General features: G+C 36.6%; 1 protein-coding gene across 2 annotated transcripts in view; it reads left to right on the top strand.

Annotated features, from left to right (window-relative positions):
* PHIP (pleckstrin homology domain interacting protein) overlaps positions 1-11,052 on the top strand; it is a 120,929-nt gene extending 109,877 nt beyond the window's left edge. Inside the window, exons 37-41 of one of the 2 annotated variants that reach the window (XM_026121112.2) lie at positions 1,035-1,198; positions 1,683-1,963; positions 2,271-2,432; positions 4,692-5,321; positions 10,815-11,052. In XM_026121112.2, coding sequence (XP_025976897.1) covers positions 1,035-1,198; positions 1,683-1,963; positions 2,271-2,432; positions 4,692-5,321; positions 10,815-10,837 — 1,260 coding nt within the window. In that variant the 3' untranslated portion in view covers positions 10,838-11,052. Of the gene's footprint in view, positions 1-1,034; positions 1,199-1,682; positions 1,964-2,270; positions 2,433-4,688; positions 5,322-10,814 lie in introns of both variants that reach the window. The other variant, XM_026121111.2, reaches the window with a different exon arrangement.
* Positions 11,053-22,930: the final 11,878 nt, after the last annotated feature.

Raw genomic sequence — 22,930 nt, 5'->3', positions numbered from 1 at the left:
TAGAAGTAGAAATGTAAGGTTCTAGGTGTCAGAATTTTAATATTCCAGAATCTGTGTAATTATAAGTACATAGCTGTTTAATGGCTATGTTTTCATTCAGACTCTTGACATTTGATGATATTTTTAGCATCTTCACCTCACTGATGCTTTTCTTGGAGAGTAAACCCATTGAGTTCCTTTTTCCTGGCACATCAAACATATATTTTTATCTAATTTTTATATAATTTCTTATGAAATTTCCTGGGATGTCCTCTTCAGTAATGCATTCAGTAACTGTCACATTTACTGTTTAGTATGGCACTCAAATAGTATGTCAGGTATGTCATTAGGTGGGCAACTGATGTGATACTGTCTTTGTGTTTCATATTCTAAGATAGTGCTGTGTCCCCACTTAAAGTATCTAGACTGTTAGTTTGCATGTTTTTGTGTCCAGAATTAATAGCAGCTGTGCTCCATTAATTAGTTGTGATCTAAACTGAGTTTGATCAGGTCTCTCTGTAAATCATCTGAGGCTAGAGGGGAAAAAAAAAAAGAAAAACTTGTGCCTACATAATTCTGGTACCTTTGCAATCACTTCACCAGCAGTATCAATTCATCCATAAAAATAATACAACTGATGTTCAAATATAGGGTATATGGATGCCACTTAATGCTGAAGAAAATTAGGTTTCTTGACTATCGGTTTGCCAAAGTAAATTCTGTTAAGGATCTCTACTTGTGGTTCTGTTGAAGCTAGAAAGGAATGCATTCTGGAAAGGCAGTTGGAAAGTGACTGCAGGAGGGATGGCTTTTCAAATCTTTTTTTTCTCCTGCTTGTGGATCTTCAGTCACAATACACTTTCTAAGCCATGAAAATAGATAATGCAAGCCTACACATGGATTAGTGTAAGTTTGTGGAGACAGGCTGTAGATTTCCTTAGAACTTTTCCATAGTAATAAATATATTTCTCTAGCTATAGCTTAATGCTAAATAAGTATAATAATGCTTTGCAAGAGTATAGAACTTGCTCATTTACTGGCTTTTCTTTTTATAGATCTATAGCATGAGTTTGCGCCTTTCTGCTTTCTTTGAGGAACATATAAGTTCTATTTTGTCAGATTATAAATCTGCCCTACGTTTTCATAAAAGAAATACAATAAAGAAACGAAGGAAGAAAAGAAGTAGAAGCAGCTCAGTTTCCAGTAGTGTTGCATCCAGGTACATTCATTTCTTTACAGTATTCATGAAATGCTGTGCAAGTTTGACATACCTAAATATTAGAACTTAGTGTGGTGTTTTTTAATGCTGCCTTTACTATTCCCTATATTGCAGAATGATAGATTTGACATGCAAGTCCCTATGATGTGGAAGATTTTTAAACTTTAACTAGAGCTATCCTAGTGTAAGTGCTTGAAATTCAAATAACTGCTAAACATGTACAATAAAACAGCATCGTTAGGATAGTGGTGGCATCACGCTTTGTCATATAACTATAGCATTTACTGTGATCCTTCACTAAAGATTCACTTTTCAGAGGCTCACAACTACATGAATTTCCACAGTAAATGTCATATTTTTAACATATTTCATACAGAAATGATCGTTTTACTCCCACAATCCTAGACACTAGAATTTAATTTTATTTATTCCTGTAAAATAAAAAAGTGGTCACCCAGGTTACAAATTCTAATTCATTTTGCAGCCCTGAAAGGAAGAGGAGATTAATAAAACCTCAGCTGAAGGCAGATACTTCTGCCTCCTCTTCATCTTCTGCACCTGCAAGATCAACAGCACTGAGACATGTTCCAGCTCAAATGAACGGAAAAGCAGCTGAAACTTCTTCTCTTGTGCGAACTAGAAGCAATAGGGGGATAACAGATGTGGCTGTTCCAGAGCAACCATCTACTTCGTCAGGAGGAAAGCCTTTAACAATAAAGCCTTTAATTACAAAGCCTAATACTGCTGCAGGGTCAGGGAAGTCAGGTAAGTTAAAAAAGCTGAAGAGCATTGTGAACATCTTTAAACATAATTCTTGCTTTTTTGGCCATCTAACTTAATTGTCTCCATTAAGACTGGTTCTGAGTGCTTAAGCTGTAGGACCTTGAGGTTCATCAGAGCAAAGCTGAACAAAATTATACTATGCTATTTTACCCATGAAGCCTTTTCATTTCTAGATCACTGATTCAAGTTCTTTTGTAGCAGAACTTGACTGACTTCCTTTTGAGCCAGATAAGATCAAAAGTGGTGTAAAAAATCCCAATTATTCAAGTTTTCTTTTTTGTCTTTCTAGTACCAGAGAATTCAACCAAACATTCCAAGAACCAGAATATTTTATCAATCCCTACTCAATCTGATTATGGTCATAACACTAGGAATAACACCACAAGAGAAAATCCTGAAAAAGAGAAGCAAATCAAACGCAAAGTAAAATCATCCACTGTTAATCAACAAGGTAAGGATTTTTTGGAACATTTTGTCCCCCAGTTAGTGACGTAGTGGCTGTCGTTGCACCTTAGTCTTGATAATTTGAGGGTGAGGAAGTTAGTATGTATTATGATTTAATGGAATAAGAAAGTCTAATGGATAGTTAGTTTCCTACTGGATAATTAGCATGGTTTTGACTCTTAAAACTCTTAAAACCATTTTCTTGGTATAACAGCTGTGCCAATTTTGGCATGTTAACATATCATAACTTAGATTACTACAAGTTTTACAATGTTTTCAGTGTATTAGAAGTACACAATTGATGAATTCTAAGATTCAAAAGTAGACTTTTGCAGGGTTATGCTTTTAACCCTGCAGGCTTTACCTGATAATATTCATGTGGTTTATTTGGGTTAGTAACACTGTCTCTTTCTACAACCAAGAGTATAAAGATCACAGCATCTTTGTGATTTGGTTCCTTCTTTTTTCTCCACAGCAAGATGGAACGATGGAACTGTAGAATGTTTACTGTGTCTGTTTAGTGTGTTTGTATGGGTTGATGGACCTGGTTTGATGTAATGTCCTGACTAAAATTACTTGCTCTTCTGATGTATGGTTACATTCAAACTTAAGGCTGCTGCGGAGACAGATCTCCCAGCTGCAAAAACTTTCTTGCTTTTGAAGCAGCTATGAACCTGAGTGATAGGTCTACTAAGCATGTGTCTTTTCTGAAGATGGAGAAATGGTAGTCTACAAGTTGGGTCGCATCTGATTAATCCAGTTACTCCCTGTAGCCCCCCTGTCCCTGATGATTATTTCTTTTTTCTTACTGCTCCTTCTGTAAAAGCAGCTTGATAAGTTACAGCCTGCCCATTCCTTGCAACTTTTCCCACAAGAGCTTCTTGGCAGTTCCTGTATTACATGGCTGAATATGTACCCATTCTATGACTGGATGCTTGGTCACGTCACAGATAGCGGAATTTTATTTACGTGATCGTCTCTCTCCAGCACATCTGCTCATACAGGAATGGAGGCCTATGCTTTTGATGCACGATGGGGGCACATTTGAAGGCAACAGGGCTTGTACATGGATATTCAGTCAGATGACTGGATGCAGTGTACTGTGTGTTAGGTGAGAACTGTGATCTCAGAACGCCTCCATAACAGGTCATGTGATGTACCCCACTGAGAAAGCTGAGAACCACCTAAGGAAAATTCAGTCTAGACAAATCTCCAAGCAAATACTTTCTGCCATTTGTCTGGTAATCTGAGAAATCTGTGCAGATTGCATACTATTTTTTTTGTCTCCCACATTCCTCCCTTTTTCCTCCTTCATTGTTGAAATAGCCCTGGTTTAATGAACTGGCTATAAAGGATGCTGCATTGGGATGGAGGCATCTTTTTCATGCATCCAGAGGCAACCTGCTGTGAACATTCTGAATTCTTGCAGTGATGCTTCTTGAGCAACTTCTTGCTGCTGCAGATACCAAGTAGGAGTTTATGTCCATTGCTGTTTTATCAGCCAAGAAAAAGACCTGAGCTGTTCTTTTTCCTTTTTTTTTTCATTTTTTAAGTTTCCTTGAGCTGAACCCAACTTAGTTAGTCTTCACTGCATGCTGACATAAAACTCTTGAGCTGTACTGTGCTAGATCTGTTAGATCAAAACTACTATGACACTGTATGTTGAGAAAAAAATGGGTATTTTAGCATACAGTGTTGTTAGATCTAAACAGTGTTAAAATTCTACCCTGAAATTGGTAGCCCGTGCAGCCATCTTTATACAGTATTACATCCTACTGCACTCTGAGAAACAACCAGATGTCCATATAAAAAGCTGTAGTTGCTCCTCAAGAAAAAGGAAAGTAGAATTGATTTGTAGTTGAAAGATGATAAATGGAAGTATTTTTTTCAATTCTCAACAGAAGCAGGAGAAAAATTAAGGGTAATAGTCCCCTCAAGTAGGAGATTATTCCAAATGGTGCTCACTTTCAACATACAGATTTTTGTGATCAAATACTTTCCAGGATTCCTCATGAACCTAGCATTTATTTGTCATGGAAATTACAAACAGAGAGGTTACATATGTCATGTCAAGAAACTAAATCCCACAATACTTGCTGAAGTTTTATTTTTACCTCATCTTTGGGTCTCTTGGTTGTTGACAATTTGGCAGTCACTGTAAATCTCTTACAATACATTTTACTAACAGAGTTTTATTAAGGTAGTATGAAAATGAATGTAGATGAAAATCTGTTTTATGATACTTACTCTCATTTCTTAATAGCAGATTGCAAGAACAGTGCTTTGGCATCAGGAAGCATTCAGGTAAATGGACACGGAGGGCCACCTTCAAAACCACCAGTTAAAAGAGGTCCTGGGCGGAAACCTAAGGTGGAGACTAATAACAGTAGCTGTGAAGTGGTACACAAGAAAAGAGGCAGAAAACCAAAAAAGCTTCAAGTTGTTGAACAGAAGGTTGCAGAGCAGAATACAGTCCAGGCTTCAAGGAATATAACAGAAGAAGCATCTGCCTCCACTGCATGCAATTCTCTTTCTGAAAATAATATGAAGGAAGACTTGTTACAAAAAAAAGGCCGTGGGGGTAGAAAGCCAAAAAGAAAGATGAAGACACATCAGCCAGGCTCGGACCTTTTAGTTCCTGCAAATGTTAAAATGCAAACAAGAAGCAGGAGGAAAAAGATAGATGAGCCTATGGAAGAAGGGTCTGAAGAGCTTAAAGATTCTGAACCTCACATGAGAACTAGAAACCAGGGTAGGAGGACAGCCTTCTACAATGAAGATGACTCTGAGGAAGAGCAAAGGCAGCTATTGTTTGAAGACACCTCTTTAACTTTTGGAACGTCTAGCAGAGGCAGAGTCCGAAAGTTGACTGAAAAAGCAAAGGCTAATTTAATCGGTTGGTAATTTTTACCAAGTGTTTTACTTCAGAATGCTATGAAGCAGGTACAGTTAAGGAACGAGCAGAACACAGACTTCTGCTTCCCTGCTGCTATTATGGGTTAGAAGAATGTGTTCTGATTTGGGGAGAAAAATTTAGCAAAAAATAAACTGAAAGAACATTCTTTGAAAGAAATATATATTTTAAACTTTTGCTATTTATTGCCCTCCAAATAGGTTATGCATTTCAACAGTCATTTTGTTCATAGTTGAGAATAATTGAAGCAATTTCTGACTGACTTAGAGAATTGAGAATTACTCTGCTCTTGAATAATGCATAGTATCTCTACACAATTAAAAAAAGGTGATAAAACTGTTAATGCCACAAGCTGAGAACAGAAGTCTATTTTTGACCAAGCAAGGTACACTTTTATCGATTGTAAAGTCAAGTCTCCTAGGAAGGTAGATTTTGGCAAAAAGTGGCAGTAAATTCACTTACATTTCTATTAAATACAAATGCAAAAATACCAAACTTTGCTAATCTGAAAATGTTTAATTTCAGTAATGATGGAACATTCAACTGTAAAAGAAGCCTAGCACAGGCTGTTGGTTTATCCAAGTTCTGCCAAACATAGCAAAAATGTAATCACAAATATATATATATATATATATCCACATTGGAAAAAGTTTGACTAATGTCTAATTTTTCAGACCTTGATTCTTGTATCAATCACTAAATCTCTGTTTATTGTGCCAAAGACTGAGAATCAGTGCAGTGGAAAACCTTTTTTTCTTTTTGAGTGTCAGTACAGCATACAGTTTGCAGTGATAAAAACTGTGTATTGTTTTAAATTGTAAGTTAACATTGTTCTGAAATGTATCCTTTTTGGTACTTACGGTAGAAAATAATGCACTGGTGGGGTCCTTTGACAGAGATGTTTTGGAGAAAATGTATAATTGGTTAAAGGATTCAAGGAAATTACAGGACAGGTATGGAATTATGATGTTTACTTTCTAATCCAGATTGATCGTTGTTTCTACGACTTTAGACATGCTTAAGAGGCTAAAAATGACCTACAAAGAAGAGTGTATGTGTATATATTAATATATACATAAACACATATAAAATATTACCCAGGTATAAATTCTTTTTTCAGGATTTTTTAGATAGCACTAGAATTGAAAAAAAAATTTTAAAATGTCATACTTTATAGTTTAATTTTAAGGGGAAGATTGGTTATTTTCAATTATTAAGGTTAAAAAGGCCAAATCACTTTTTATGCAATCATGTTTTATACAGTGGTCTCATTGCACATTGTGTTTTTCTGCACTTTTTATGGTATATCACGCTGACATTAGTCAATATACACCCTAAAGAAAAAAATTCCATTTAATGATTGTGCCTTGTATTCTATTATTTCTTGCATCCTTAGTAAAATTAAGTTGTCTATTGTAAATGATAACTATATGACTTAGGGGAATGTATTACTATATGTACTGCTATGGAAAAGAAAAGCAGTTATTTATTTGTTTATGGTACATTTAGTTATTTTATACCTTTACAAACAAACTTTAATACCATTTTCTATCACTTAAAACATATTGTCCAGTTTTAAGAAAAAAATACAGAAGTAGTAGTATTTTCTGAGATCTGGTATGGTACAAAAATGTAACCAAAATTTTCAGATTATATATAATTTTGGAACTCTGGGTAGTGTGAAAGAATTTTTGTGTGACCCTAACTTAGTTGGAAAAATAAACCTGAAATGAAAGCCCAATTCTGCACACCCTTACTTTATAGTGATTCTTCTTTCACAAACAATGTCTGCAACATCTGGAAGGAAAAGCCTACAGAATTAAGGCCTTAAACTTGCACAGATTCTGTTTACTTATTTGGGGCCAAATTCTTCACTCTTTATTTTCTGTTACAAAAAAGCGTAAATGTTTGAGCAAAGAATGTTGGTATTTGGCACCAAGAGGAGTGGAAATATGCTACTGTGGATGGCAAATTGGTATCCACCATACTTAGTTTAATATGGTTCATTACACATTTGTTACAAAAATTGAGTGAAGTATTTTCCAGATCCTCATTGAATTGCTTTGGTTATGAATCTGAGGAGCACAGAATGGTTTGTTTCATTTGTTTGTATATTTATTCTTTTCTAGCAAGCATTTCCTTATTATTCAGTTAAAATGGAGTCACTAAACATCTAGTAAGATGGAAAGCTATGGTTGTACAGTTAAAATGCAGCTTCACATTTCAAGGCTAATTAAACTTTTTAATTTTATGAAAACTCACTGATGAAGGCAATCATTTGAAAATGTGTAATTTCCTGATGTTATCTGCATTGTAATATATGAAATAGATTATATCTAAAATTCAACTTCTGTATTTACTCCATTTGTAATAATGTTTTATATGGCATGTTTATGTATATATTTATATACTGAAAATACCTTGTATGTAAATTTTGGAGGCTAAAATAATACGCATTCCCTTAACAGTAGGTAGAAAATTACACATCTTAATTTTACAAGAATAGGCGGCCTTGCCTGTGGAACAAGGGTACTGCTTCCCTCCCAGTAATATTGGTGACTTTAGCCAGTTATTTTTTTAATTCATATTAGACACATTACTGTTTTTCCTTTAAAATGAATTGTGCATAATTTGGGTCAGATTTTTTATAGAGGCAACACTAAAAATTTTAGTAGAAGTTAATACCAGATTTATTTAAAAATTATATTTTTATAATTTAGCTTCACTAGGTTGCAAACGGTTTATTTATGAGACTTTAGTCACCATCAGACTGTGTGCGTTTTGGTTGGGAAAAATATTTTATTTGAGGTTGTGACATACTGTATCAACACAGAAAAAGAGCTTTTGATTATGCCATTTTAAGTTTTTAAATGTGAGCAATAAACTATTAATGTTTTGAAATAATTTAAGAACTATTGTTACATGCATGTTAGAGATAATGCCATCTCTAGTACCTAACAACTGACGCAGAAAACAGAACATCAGAATCTCATGTGCTTGTTTCACATGTGCATTGTAAATATTACATAGGTGTCTTATTCATATGCAATCAAGTGATCTTACAGACATGGCAGCAATTAGCATAGTTTTATTCATTAAATTCATTTATATTTGACATAGATATGAGGATACTGTTCTGAAATTTTTGTTCTATACTGGGAACCATTAAAATTGGTATTTACCACTGAGTGGTATCTAACAACAGTGTGTACTCTAACTACAGATGAGGAAATAACTGTTTCTCTGATACCAGTGTGTTCTAAATGTTTGACAGAATCATTGTACCTGTGCCTACGTATTTAACAACTCTAATCATTTTGTTTTTAACGTGTTACCAGGAACTGAACTTAAATTTTACCACTATATTTATTGTTCATTATTGTCAATATTGAACTAGAGTTCATTGTCACTGTGCAATGATCCAGTGATACAACTTTAAAGAAAAATGTCTTCCTCCAGTGATTAGACTGCTGTGATATATATTTGCATATGTTTATTTGTACAGTGTCCAGTTTGTACATGTGTGATCAGTTTGTTGTTAGACTTGTAAGATTGAGTTGGTTGAGTTAAATATTACTATGGCTTAATATCTGTAAAACTGTTAATTGATAAAGGACCCTGATGCAGCACGTAGGATATATTAGTATCTATAAAAAATAAATTGTAGTGTAGAGACAACTTATTCACTGTATTGCTGTACAAATATTTTTCAAGTACCAATTTTGATTCTGTGCCAGAGGCTTTTGCCTTACAAAAAAAAAAATTGCAAACAACACAAAAAATAGTCCATCCATCCATTCGGTAACTTCAAGCTTGTCACAATTTTTACACAACATTGTTAAATCTCCTGCTCACGTTTGCTGGATCAAGGACTACAAGTAAATGCTTAAGCGTGTAATTCGAATTCAGGTGCACGTTAAATGGTTGACTGGTTCCATAAAAGCAGTAGGCTTAACTGAATGGGACCCTTTCATTCCATACATACATATTAGATTAGAGGCTGGAGGTTTTTAACCTCAGTTTCATCAGCATTCAAATTTAATTTGAAGTATGTGAATCTTGCTGAGGTAATTTTAATGTATTGTTGGTCAGTCAAGGTTCAGCCATATCACAATAATTGCATTGTGTCCTGAGTTCTCACTTTACTCTAAGGTAGTATATTCTGTCCACGGCAGTTCTACCAAAAAAAAAAAAAAATTTAACTCAGTTGAGTGGATAAAAAGAATTTAAATACAACTCTAAAGTGCTGTGAAACAGAAGGTAGAGGGCTTTAAAACCTCACCTGGAAACAGCAAAAGCTCATTTTCTGTTTACTACCTAATGAAGACAAATTACCGTTGTAAAATTACTGTATAATATATTCTGTCTCTTTTTCCCTGAAGTTCTTGTAACAGCTTGGTTTCCAAGGGGACCTAGATATTCAACTGATAAAAGGGCTGTTAGTTTTCTGCTGTAAATTATTGTATATAAATGCTTGTTTATATGCAGAAGAAAGTGTATTAAATTTCATAAAATTGGCCAAGACTGACAACGTGTTTCTAATAACAAATCTGGTATTGACAGCTTACATAACTCGCTATTTTTGAATTGGGAATACAGCTTGTACACTTTCTGTTATGTCTGGCAGAAATAACAGGTAGCTTTTAAACTAGAGCTAACCTCTAGGTGCTCTTGCATTTGTGCTAATTTTAATGTGGGCATTTGCCATGTAATTTTACAATGTGTTAGAGGAGGAAACACTCCAGGAAAGCTCATTTAAAAGACATCTTAAATTGCAGAAAAAGGGGATTAGGTTTTTTTCTTTTTTTCTTTTCCAAGGCTATAACAGCCTCAAGGCACTCTAGAGAGAAACCTTATATGCTGCAATAAAATAAAGGTGAATAAATTTAGCTTTTAGGAGGTAGGTAGTGAGACAAGTAGACCTTTTGGATCCTTTTTAATGCAGATAAATACATCAGGAAATTCACTTCAGATAATGCAAACAATACATTTTAGGGAGGGAAGGTAGTAATATACCATGATTTTCTACCCTGAAAGAACAAAGAACAAGGTCATACATATTAGGAGTATAAAGAAATTTACTATAAGTACCTGTTGTGTACACATGCCTATATGATGTACATGTACTATTTTGTTCTCACAGCTTCGCATGTTGCTTTGCTAATACTGAGACCGCATAGAAGTTACATTTTTGGACCATACTAAAACTGCAAAACTATGGCAGACAACTGGATAACAATCTTGAGTGAATTAAATTCTGTCATAATGTTTAAATATAAATAAAATGGAGGTCAACTTTAAGGAAATTACCTAGAAAGGTTAATTTTTAAACTGACACATTTTCAGATTAAAATTTATGCTTATTTTGTACAGAATTATGTAAAACACACAAATCAGTTGTACGTAATGAGTAACAAACAGTTTTCAAAACTATAATTCTTTAGCTTTATCAAGGTTTTTTTTTTTTCTTTCCAGAAATCTGGATTATCATGTTATAACCTGAAGTATCTCACCAGGATAACAGTGCCCTTTCTTTTTGTACATATTGATTGGAAATTTCTTTACTGTTATGTGGACACTTTCTATGTTAGTTTTGATGCATAATACTTCGAATCCTTTTATACAAACTAGAATGTATGTGTAAGAATTACTGTCACTGCAATGTAGTAACTACAAAGTTATTTTTAAATAAATAGAAAACATGTTTTTCTAAGCTGTCCAACAGTGTTTGTTTTCATCTAGTGAATTACTGCGCTGTGGGAAAATTGCGTCTTTATTCTTTAAAACAGCCTGAAGTCAACTCATTTTGATTCCTTGTGGAATATGATATTACCTGGTATATTACGTGGCAATAGACAAAATTGCAGCCAAAGCACTCAGAGATCAAAATTTGCTATTTTGTAGGCTTTTCCATTAAAAACTGCAGATCTGGAGGCAATATAAAGGCACTAACATTGGCGATGAAAGCACAATGTTGCCAGTCCTCTTAGCTCATTTTCACATGTGCAGCAGGGTAACTCATCCTCCAAGAAGCCATCCCTGTTCTGGTCACAGCTGTTCGTACCAGAGCAGCGACCAGTGTATGTGGAAATCTCTACTTCTTGTCAACTCTAGAAGAAGCTAGAAAGAACTAAAGCAATAGAAGTCCCCTGCCTCCCTGCATGTAGAGTACTGGTTTCCAGTTTAGGAGCCCTGAAAGGACAGAAAACTCAGTAAGGGATGTGTTTTCAAAATACAGAGTTTATTTTTTTGTTTATACCCACATGTTTCTGTTCTCGGATACAAAAGAAAATGTTTGACATTTTGAATACCACACCACATGCATTCTGTTTCTTTTCATCTGTTACATTAGATGATCTTTTTCTCCTTCTGAAATCACAGCTAAGTGATAGAAGGAACCATCACTAACCTAGTAGATCCAGGTATCAGTGCTGCCAAACAATGGGATCAGGGAATGGTCATAGTACAATAGTCTCCCCTGTAAGACCCGTTCTTCTCGGATATGTCCATGATGGAGTCTATGGCAAAAGGAAGACTTGTTTTAGCATATGAGAAAAACCTATCTGATCAAGCATCTGTGTGAGTTTTAATAATAGGGGTGTTCTGCTCTGAGAGAAATACTTTAAAAATTCTGAAAATGCAGCATACTTCTTCCATGTTTCTATAAAGTACCAAAGGTAGTGCTTTTCTGGTATATTCATCTTTGGTGGTACAAAGTTCTAATAACGGCAGTGCACTTCTCCAGAAGCAAATCACACTGGGTCCAACAGCTGGTTTTGGTTTTGTTACTATAAATAGTCCAAGTTGTTTGTGATTTTTTTTTTTAGTTCTGCTAAGGAGAACACTTGTGGTGATTTTACGATGTCTCCAGTTCTTCTACTTCAAATATCTTTCTTCTGTATAACTGCACAGAATCAACTTTAAAATACAATCATGTCTCACTTCACTGTAATGGGTGTAATGCAGAGAAGTTCTCTCTATCTTCACATGTGTGGCAGATGTCTTTCTGAATCCTGCTGGGTTATTTTACTTCTGGAAGGGATGAAGATTTTATTTAGGATTAGGAGATACTGTGAAATGTTGCTATCTGAGAGCTAGAACACGCTGACTGTGCCAGCACTAATACTTCACTACATTGTTAAACCATTTACTTCTGTTAAATCATAAGGCTCATTAAATGAAGAAAATGATGTGTGATCACTGAACATGACCATTTTGTTTTCAAAATGAGAAAGTTTTTGTACCAAAAATATTGTCTGTTCTTGCTCTGGCAATCGACCTGAACTTTTCAAAAGAGAGTATCTGCCATTTTCCTGAGGACAAGTGAGTAAAATGGAATGCATTTAAAAATTATTCAGTGTTTCTGTTTGAAGCATATATGAAAATAAAGCAAGTGCCAGGAAACTAAAAACTGCAAGCAATGTAGAAGCTGACTGGAATTTAAATAATATAAAATTAACTTATTATTCAGAAAATCAGTATGCAAAATATATATATATATATATATATATTATATATATATACATACTTTAACTAATGTGGACAGGAAACTCTAAGCCAAAACTCTCAGGCTGTTTTTTCTAGCTCAGAGAGAAATCTTTTGTGATAGGTATCAGTACAACAGGCTTAATTTGCTGTTTTATGAGAGGGTAGTAAGGATTTAGGAATCCTCTCTGGTGCTTCGAAATCTTTGCGTTAACTGAAGAAAAGACAGGCTAGAGAATTCTGGGATGCTGTTTCTGATCTGATAACATCCGTACAAATTTCCTTCATTTTTCGTTTTCTTGTCTCAAAAATGGGGAGATTTTACCTAAGCTTGGTTTTATCTACCTCTCATTTTTCTTTAGCTTTTGGTGTATCAATGAAGAAGCAGTGAACGAGGAAACTAAGAGGCATGTTTGAATCCTGGAGATACTGAGTTCAAACTAAATACTAGCTAGCATTCAAGGTGCCAGACAGCCTTGTCTGCTGATTTGCTCTTTATTTCAGGTCCCTGAAATTGAGTTTGAACAAGGATATTCAAAATAAGAAAGACTAGAACTTAAAATGTAAAGCTAGTTTAGAATATGACTAGAAAACTGGAAAGAATTATTTACTTTTCTTGTTTTGCATTATGTAGTAGAAAAATCAAGTGGGATTATTTTTTTCTGCATTTTCCAGCACCCTAATTCAAAATTTTAATTCTCTTCAGTACTGGAGGGGGAGGGAGGGTTATCTTCCAACACAAGCTGCCACGAACTGCTTAAAAAAAAGGAAAAGAAAAAAAAACCTGCAGCTGCAAAAAGCTTCCCCTTCACCAAGGTTTTATGTTAATGATATTTACAGAACAAAATTACTTAAAACAGTAAAATCTTTAATTTGTGATCATGTCAGCAACTTGCATTACAGTTTGTTTTCAGTCAACTAAAATCTTAACATAAAAATATGGGTGCATGTGTCTATGTACTATTGTCTTTCACTGACATCAATTAATTCCTAATGCAGAAAAACATTTGGAAGGATATAAAATACATTACACATTTTTTATTCTGTTTAATGGTTGTAAAGAGTTTAAGGGTGTAAAATGTGTGTTAATATTAAACAAACTGTCCTGATAGCTTAAGTTACAAGGGAAAGTAGAGGATTTATTTAGAAAAATAATTATAAATTTCATACAGTCTTCCTCTTAAGAAAGCTAGATCCTTGCATATTATGTCTTATAGACAGGATTTTTTTTCTTATCTGCTAATTCATCAAATTTCCTTTTGGTTTTGAAAAATATTCCAATAAAATGCTTCAGCCTGTGTAGGAGTGCAGCAAGCCTTTACCAAAGCTTTATATTCATATAAAACTTCTTGTGATCTTTGGTTCTGAGGTTACACCTCTTTTGGTGTCCCTGACTGCCTGTTAAACCTCCTTTCTCTCTCTCAGATCATTGTCAGGTTAAGACTCGTGGCCACCAGGATGGCAGAAATGCAGTTCACAGAATAGCACCATCATCCATGTTTCACACATCTGTAGAAAATCCCAGTTTCGATCTGTGCATGTAATGTGATTGTATTGAGGTTTTGGAGAACCCTGCCTTCATGAGAAGAGGCAGTTTTGAATCTTTACAGGAGACACTGTAGTTCTACTTTCTGCAGCTTAGCAATTGCTAATTGCTTCACACAGCTCTGGGAAATGATGCCTGTTTTATGTCAAGTGAGAGAAATTTAGTACTTTTGTGTTTCTGGAAGTTCTTGCTTCTGCATGGAGAAAGAGAATGGCAGAAACCTACAGATTTTACATATGCAAGAAAACTTCTGCAAATGTTTCCCTACCCCTGTGATCTTCTGCTGACTCAATCACCCCAAATGGATGGTGGCTCTTAAAGTTCTAATGATGCATAGACCTCTGACTTAATGCTATCAAAATGAAAAATACAAAGATGTAGGACGGTCAGAGAAAGAACTATTTTAGTACTTAAGATTGTACAAGAATGAAGGAAAAGCAAATAAATTGCTTTTGTGCCAACATATTCAAATGCATATACACCATTCTCATTTTTACACTTGTAAACTTTGTAAACTTGTAAACTCTTTAGAGCGGGAACTTGTCTTTCATGTCTGTATATCCTCTGAGGCATCAAGATGTTGTGGTCTAGAACTTAAATCCTGGCTGAACTCTGGTTTAAAAGAAAAAAAAAAGATGGTTGCTATAGGATGAGCAAAAGCTAAAGAAAGCATTTTTGCAGGGACTGAAAATTGTGATATGAGCTGAGGGGTGCGAATAGTAGGGCCGTGGTACCTGAAAAAAGAGATGCAGATCATACTCCTGACTGTTGAAATTATGATGAAAGCCTCAAAAGCTGCAGGGGTAGAGGCTGTGTGGGAAGCAGGCAGGGCACTAGGAAGTTGCTTTGGGAAGACTTGCTCATAAGGAGGCTTCTCTCAGAGAAGACAACTTAAGCCTAGGGACACTAATAAGGAGTAACAAGAGGATGAATAGAAAGGGAAAAAGGCTTAGGTCACTGTTCCATTCTTGCCTCTTCTAACCTTCTACATCAAAGCTGATATGGTTCTGTTTTCTTCTGCTATCTGGAACTCAGGCATTAGCAGGTAGCAGGCATTAGATCATATCCCAGTGTACTCAGCATTGCTTACCACAGGCGTATCATCATCTCAAACCCTGTGTTGATGCTCTTGCTTGAGTGGCTTCTAGTCCTGTAATGAGAAGCCTCTTCCTTAGATGATGACCGTGTTGTGATTCCATGCAGGGAACTGGGAATAACAAACACTATCCAACTGTTTTTCCTCTCAGACATTTTATTACCCAAAACATCAATTTCTAGCTCCTAGAAAAGAGCTTTGTCAGGCCTGTCGCTAACCAGAAGTTTGATATGTTTGATGCAAAAGCTAACCTATAGCAGAAGCCATTAATTTAAAATTAGAAATAATTCTGATAGTGATAAGGATGAAACACTTTTTGTCTACAAACTTCATCTTTCAAATTGCTAATAAAGGTTACAGTAATATGATTAAGTTGATTTGCACATTTATATTAAGGTACATTTATATAAGGTTAATAAATATTTATTCCATTACTGTTCCAAACTGTTACTACCAGAACTTCCTTCAACCAAACAGTCCACCTCCCTCTATAAAAAGTTTTCTTTTATGTATATGTTAATTTGTCTTTAATATGAAGTGTGACTATGTGTCAATTAGCTATTTAGAACATGAGAAAAGTGTCTATCTGTGCGTTTGGTCTGAAGTTCCTTTCACACATCAGGAAATTTTTTTGGAAATTTTCTCTCTGGTATTATAATAAATCAAAAAGCTTTATTAATTAAATTTATGAATTCCTCCTGTCAGGAATTTCTTTTTCTTAAAGAGATTGTAGTGCAGTGGTGTTGTGGCTGGTTCCATCCAAGTGCAGGACTCTATTTCCAAGAGCACAGTTACCAGATTAAAACCCAAAAATATCAGTAGAGCAAGTTGGAGGTAAGGCTACAGGACACAATCTTTTTGTGATTGTTTTCTATGCCTCCTGAAACCACTTGCCTGAGCAGAGACTGAAACTGCCCTCACTTTTGGAGAAATTCCAGCCCTGCCTTTGCCTTCTTCTGTTGAAGAATGAGATAACTCAGAGTCTGCCTTCCTATCCTACCAGGGTGGGTTTGTGTCTTTGTGACTCCATTTGGGGGAGAAAGGAGTCTGTTTAAGCAGCTACAAAACATCTGATAGTGGCATGTGCTGCTTGCTGCAAATATATCTGGTTAAATTTGTGTGAAGTTCACTTGCATGGAATTTTAAAAAGTTCTTCATGGGCATGGTGACAATGAAAACCCTGGGCTTGAAAAACGTTCTTTGGCATTTATCTTTGGGATGATCTTCTGATATATGCTGCACCATGTAGTCTTCTTTACCTTGGATTTGTAGAAGAGACCACTGACAGGGATAATGGGAGACACTTGGTATTCATGGTCACAGCAGCCCTCAGAGGTGCTGTCTGAGTTGCCAGTTAGTGAGAGGCAGAGCTGGGTAAGGACTGTTTGCTCAAGACTCCCTTTAAGCATTTTTGCATTAGCTCCTCTGTTGTGGAACAGGTTTCTCCCCTCCCAAATGCCTGCTCTAATCACACAGTTCAAATCAGGCTGCCTCTTTGCATGTGCTCATTCTGGCTATGAGTCTCAGATGCCTGGCTGCACAGTGACCCAGCTACAACAGAAAAGTTGGGGAGCACTCTGCCACGCTAACCTCTAGCTAGTAAGAAGGGAAGCCCCACTGTTACGTTGTGCAGGAACCAAATGCAGTCAGACCATGAACTTCCTTTTAGTCAAACCAGTACCAAGGCCTTGCCATGCTCCAGTGAATGAAGGGGAGCTTGGTCTCTTATCTTCACACCTCTGAGTCACAACAGAGCACAGGTGATTGGTTTCTGTCTGGCTTTTGCACCACAAGCCTCTGCTCAAGCATTTGGACAACCACCTGCCTGAAAATAGAAGCATCTCGCAATTTCTACTAATCTACTTGGTATTTCTGGAAAAGTCCCTTAATGTTTCAGAGTAAGCTGCTTGAATCACTTGAATTACAGACTTCCACCCTCCCTGAGTTGGGATTAAGTAGACACCTAATGTGTCCCTCAAGGTTTTACCCAAAGGAGCTGTTAGGTCCCTCTCGTTCCTGCAGCCTGGGCTGGAGAGATGCAAGCACAGCCATGATGGCCCTGAAGAATCTACTTGCTTTGAGGCTGTGTGGAGCAAAAAGGAAACTGATGTGGACCATCAAAAGATCTAGAAAAGCCTGCATACTCTGCATACCTCAGGATAACAGAGATCCAGTTCTAATGTGAGAACTCCTTGTGAGCTCCAAGGCTCATTTTTTTAAGTGCTCCAAATTTCAACCTGGAAGCCACAGATATTCAAGGGTCTTACTGAGATTTAAAATTGTAGTTGAGTTCTAAATTTGAGCTAAAAAAATTTTAAAATGCAAACCCTAGAACGGAGAAAGAAAGGGAGGATACAGAGGTGCAGAAGCATTTTTGTCTTATAGTTGATAGATGACCAGATGGTCATCAAAGCAATTACAGCTTTGACTGCATCTCAGAATGGTCTCAAGTCACTTGGAAATAATCCTGGTGCATGTGTGACAGTCTGTGGCCACTTTGGGGGAAAGACAGTGTGCAAATCTGAAAATAAATCAGCCAAGAAAGGAACATGCACCTAAGTCAAACACTCAGCATCTGTGGAAAAGGAAAAGGTTACCGTACCCTCTAAATACCTCTGAGATTGAGATTCCTTCTCTGCTCCCCCCCCCTTATGCAAAATCCAGGATCTACATGAGCCCTCAGCCCTTTTTCTGTCCCTTTTATTTTTGACAGTATGAGGAAAGATCTGGATCCCACAGAACATGAACACCTTTTCTTAGCCTACCCCATATGAATCAAGAGCAGCAGGCTACCACAAAGATGAACCAGCAGTTAATTCCTCAAAACCATAAAATATTAAGTTAAGCATTTTACATAAAGATGAGGGAAGAATTGATAAGAAGTAAAAAGCAACCGAAATTGAGTTAGTGTACAGCTGAAAAAAGAGGTAGGTGGGCTTTGTAGATACAGTGCAGGACCTGGTTTGTTATACACACATAGCTGACTAGTTAAGGAAGTGCGTGACCAGAGATGCACTTGCTAAGATCATAGGCTGTGTTCAGCAGAATAGCACTTCACACAGCAAGAAGGGACTTTTTATACCCTACTGGGACAAAAAGGGGAAGAGTGACAGATGTATGGATAGGAACTGGCTGAAGAAAAGATGAAGAACAGGCAAACGAGGCTTCTGCCCTGTGTTACTGCAAACATCACCTAGTAAACTGTCAAGACCTGGGGACAAGGCTGAGGCCCATGTTTTTGCCAGGCCCACTAGCAACTATATTATCCAGTCAGTTTGGCACATTTTAGTAATCTCCCTTCTACTAACACAAGGTGCAAAGGAGGGTAAGTAGCATTCAGAAAACACGCTTCATCTTTGCTTAGCATTGCCCCAAGTGCTAACAGTTTCAATAAAATGATCTCTGACTCTCTTCAGAAATCTCTACTTCTCATTCATAAAAGAAATAAAAACTCACAACAAAATCAACAGCAGAAATCATCATCACAGGAATATGGTTGCCTGATCACATCCAGTACTTTCAAGGGAAAGTCAGCAAGAGTGTTGGCTTCTGAAAACCAGGAACCTCTAAGTGGAGGTACTGACTATGCTTGAACAGTTTTTCCAAGCATGTACTGCACATACTTTTTCACTCTGCCTTTGAGCTGGCTCTGCTACCCTCATCCTTAGCCTACTAGCCTAACACGCACACCACCATCTGCTCCGTATTACAAACCCTTCAGCCATTAGGGTAGAATACCATCTAGTACTGTATTTGTGCTTTCCCACCATTAAACCTCTGCTCCTTTATCATCTTAGCTGCTGCCTCCTAGCCTGTGTCTTGTTATGTGTGCAAATTGAACAAAGTAATACTGAAAGGAGGCACAACTAGTTCCCTAAAGGAGCACAGGCACCTCTCTCTGCACTCAGAGGTGAAACACTAGCCAAGTCTAATAGCTCATCTCCTATTGCAATCACAGTTCTGTCAGTCTGCTCCAACTTAGCTTCTCCACTATTTATTATAGCTGCAGCTGGAGCACTTTCAGACAACAGTCCTTGCTAGTGACAGTTATCATGATAACGGTATTGTTGTCACAGAGTTACAAGTTCAAGTTTTTTGGCTTGATTGACTTCTATCATAGTATATTCTCATTTTGTTTTGTCCAGCCTTTCTAATCTCTGTGTACAAGAACATGAAACCTACAAAACAACATCTAATCTTCATGGCAGTAAAGGATACATTTTGTTCCCATACTAGGAAAAAAAAAGGAACCAAGTATTTTCTAAATTTTGAAAAGTTATGTGTTTAATCCAGGACAAAAAAAGGTTAACTTCAGAAACCTTAATTTCAATCCTATCACTGCCAAGAATAATTAAAAACTTAATGGTAAGAGAGGGAAAAGTGACCAAGTTCAACACCACTACAGCACATCATACATCATTCACAAAAAAGTATGGTTTAGATTGCTTTCTGACCACCTCTGACACTTCACTGATGCTGTCAAGTCATAGCTAGTTTTAACCAGAAGCCAATAAAATACAATTTAGCCCATTACGTGACATGACATGCTTGTTCCTTAAAGGAAAGAAAATACATACATATATGACATCATATACTTGTATTGGAAGCCTCTCTGCACACCTGAAGAACAGATCCTCACTGCCCAGATCACTGCAGTGAGTTCTTCTAATCCAAACCAATGAGCAATGCAAAAGAACTGTAAATGCCCCTTTTTGAGGAACTTGCTCACTGCTTTACTGATAATTCAAAAATTTTTGATGTCATTAATGTACAGAGAGACTTTTCTACTGTGCAGATAACCTTTTCACCACTAGGTAGGAATATGCTGTCTTGCAGGAAACTCTCTATTCAAGTAATAGCAAAAGTGTCACCTCAACCTCTCCATCACTCTTCCTCAAAGAGTTGTTACCTTCAAAGTCTAATTGGCCCATTTAAATGCTAACACTGTCAAACAGAGCGGTCTGAGCACCATTCACTTGGGGAAAGACGCTTTCCAAAACAAAGTGGGTTTTTCTTGGCCTGTTTCTGGGGTAGACTCTTCCTTTCTGTTATTCAAAGTGGCTTAAGCTTTTGATGCTAACTGGGCTGGAAGGAAAGTGGGGCTCCTGGAAGAAATATATTCTCTGAATTTTTCCTATTTAGGTGCTAAACTCATTTTTCTGTTACTGCAATGGCAGAAAAGAGGCATCTTTTCTTTTGCTGACGCAGCCATGATCTGTGATGCCTTCTATGATGAAATATTCCTAACACCTTCAGAACGCTTAACCTGTTATGTTCCCTCTATAATGAAAATTTAATCGGGTTGAGGAATAATGATTAAATTATCCAACTGAAACCATTATATTTTCCATTTATTTTAGCTATAAATGAAATTGTATTCCATTATAGTTCCATTATATTTTATTTCCATTGTATTTTATCTATAGAGAAACAATTTGATTAGTTATGTTTTAAGAACATATTTTTCTTAGGTTAAATTTGTGTTTCTAATCCAGGTCAATACTTATGTGACTTGTTAATTGGGCATACCAGCCATATTGCAGAGGTTTAAATATATCCACAACCAGAACCTCAAAGCTGTAGACACCTGGTTACCACATGATGTATTTTCCACCAACGCCGTCCTGAAATTGCTGTTGTAATTTTTGCCAGCCCCACATCATCGTCTTCTTACAGTCTAAAAATTCACAATACAGCCTGTACCCAAATCAAGGAAGGTCACTGGGAGAACACGTCAAGTGGTAACACCAGCAATGGAGAAGGGAAAGAATTGGTGCCATATCCTGACACTGTTTTCCTTTGCTTCCTACATAGCCATGGCACAGGAATTCAAACGGTCTTTCTGCACTAGAAAAATGGATTATTCTTGTTTGACTGCAAACCCCAGGATGCTGAATGTGTAGGATGCTTGCTTTTCTCAATTATCTTTCATAGACCCCCAGGCTGAAAACCACTGCCCCAGACATCTCAGTCCAACCCAAGCAAGTGAAAGGTCAAACTGTTCTGGCCAAAAACATACTCAAAGAATAAAGCCAGTTCAGTGGTGCTTATGGAAAGGCCACCTTGAAGCTGTAAGGAAAAGGAGCCTGCATACAGCAAAAGAAGAGGGTTTGAAGGAAAGACAGCACTATGAATCTAGTCTTCCAGCACTGTTGTTTAAAGACCAGTATAAATGCAGCTTCACAGCCTTAAGAAGTGGAAGATGGGAACTGTGTCTTAATAGACGACAGTGTTGGTGGAGCCTAGTTACCATTTTAGTATTACAGTCTGTAAGATCAGAGTGTTTCAACAGGCTTTGGCATATGAATTGGAGTAAAATACTCTAATTCCATACAGTGTTTTAATCTTATCTGCACAAGAATGCCAAAGCATCATTATAACTGAGAAAACAGTAACACTGATTTCTTCAGTCATAACCTGAATTTCACTCCTTTGTTCTGTCCAGTGTAGTGTAGGAGACCCTGCACTATTTTTCCCTGTCTGTAGAAGAAGCACAGTTACTCTAGTTAGGTGCCTAATAATATTGCAAATTAGAGCCATACTTGTACTGTACATTGCTGATTTTATATGCAACAGAAAGCAAGGAGGTATTTACAGCCTGTATTATCAAATGGTGTATTTCTTGCATTTGTCAAATTATTTCTGAAACCATTTTCAATTCCAGCATACCCCTTCGGGGAAAAGTGCTTTCGATAGCTTTTCTTTTTATTTGAAAGTGTAAATATTGAAATGTTACTGAAGAAACAATGAAAATTAAGCTACTTTAATGAACCACATACAGCTTGTTAACATTTTTCCTGGGTTTTGTGGTACTGCCCTTTATAGAGCTTCCCCTTGGTAAGAAAGAGACACATTGGTTATTGCCAAATTTTCCCCGTTGGCTGTAATTTTCCTGTTGCTCTAATCTCTCTGGGTCATTTTGCAGTTTGAGTCTGTCTTCTTGTGTTTGCTCCCATTCTGATTCTGGTGTCATCAACAAATGTGATCACTGTTGAATTTACACCAAAAAAAATCTGGCAAAGAAGAGATTGATTAACAGGCTTCATCCACTGTGCAGCAACTCAACAGTCACAGGCCCATACGGGGGTTCTGTTTGAAGTCTGACACATGCCCTATTGAAACTGTGTAGGAGGCTTTTGTTTCAATTATGCGTTCCTCCATTTGTGACAAAATCAGCCCCATGGACCACCAGGAAGTGCTCTGTGAACCACCAGTAGAGTCATAAGCCACACTTTGAAGCCTGCTGTGACACTGGGTTAAAAGTTTATGTTAAGACATGATTCCTTTTACATAAAATTCATATGGTCTTCTTTTACTTTCAGTCATAGAAGGTTAAAGACACTAGCTTTCTTTCACAGAAAATACTTAAATCCCTTGAGCTTGAATGCACAAGGGAGTAACAAATATCACTTATTTAAAGTTAATCTACAAAATAAAGAAAAAAGTTTTTCTCCTTTTTCTTTA

The sequence above is a fragment of the Dromaius novaehollandiae genome, chromosome 3, assembly GCF_036370855.1.
Source record: "Dromaius novaehollandiae isolate bDroNov1 chromosome 3, bDroNov1.hap1, whole genome shotgun sequence".
Lineage (NCBI taxonomy): Eukaryota > Metazoa > Chordata > Aves > Casuariiformes > Dromaiidae > Dromaius > Dromaius novaehollandiae.
The sequence above is the reverse complement of the archived record's forward strand: the minus strand, read 5'-3'. Positions and strand labels throughout refer to the sequence as shown.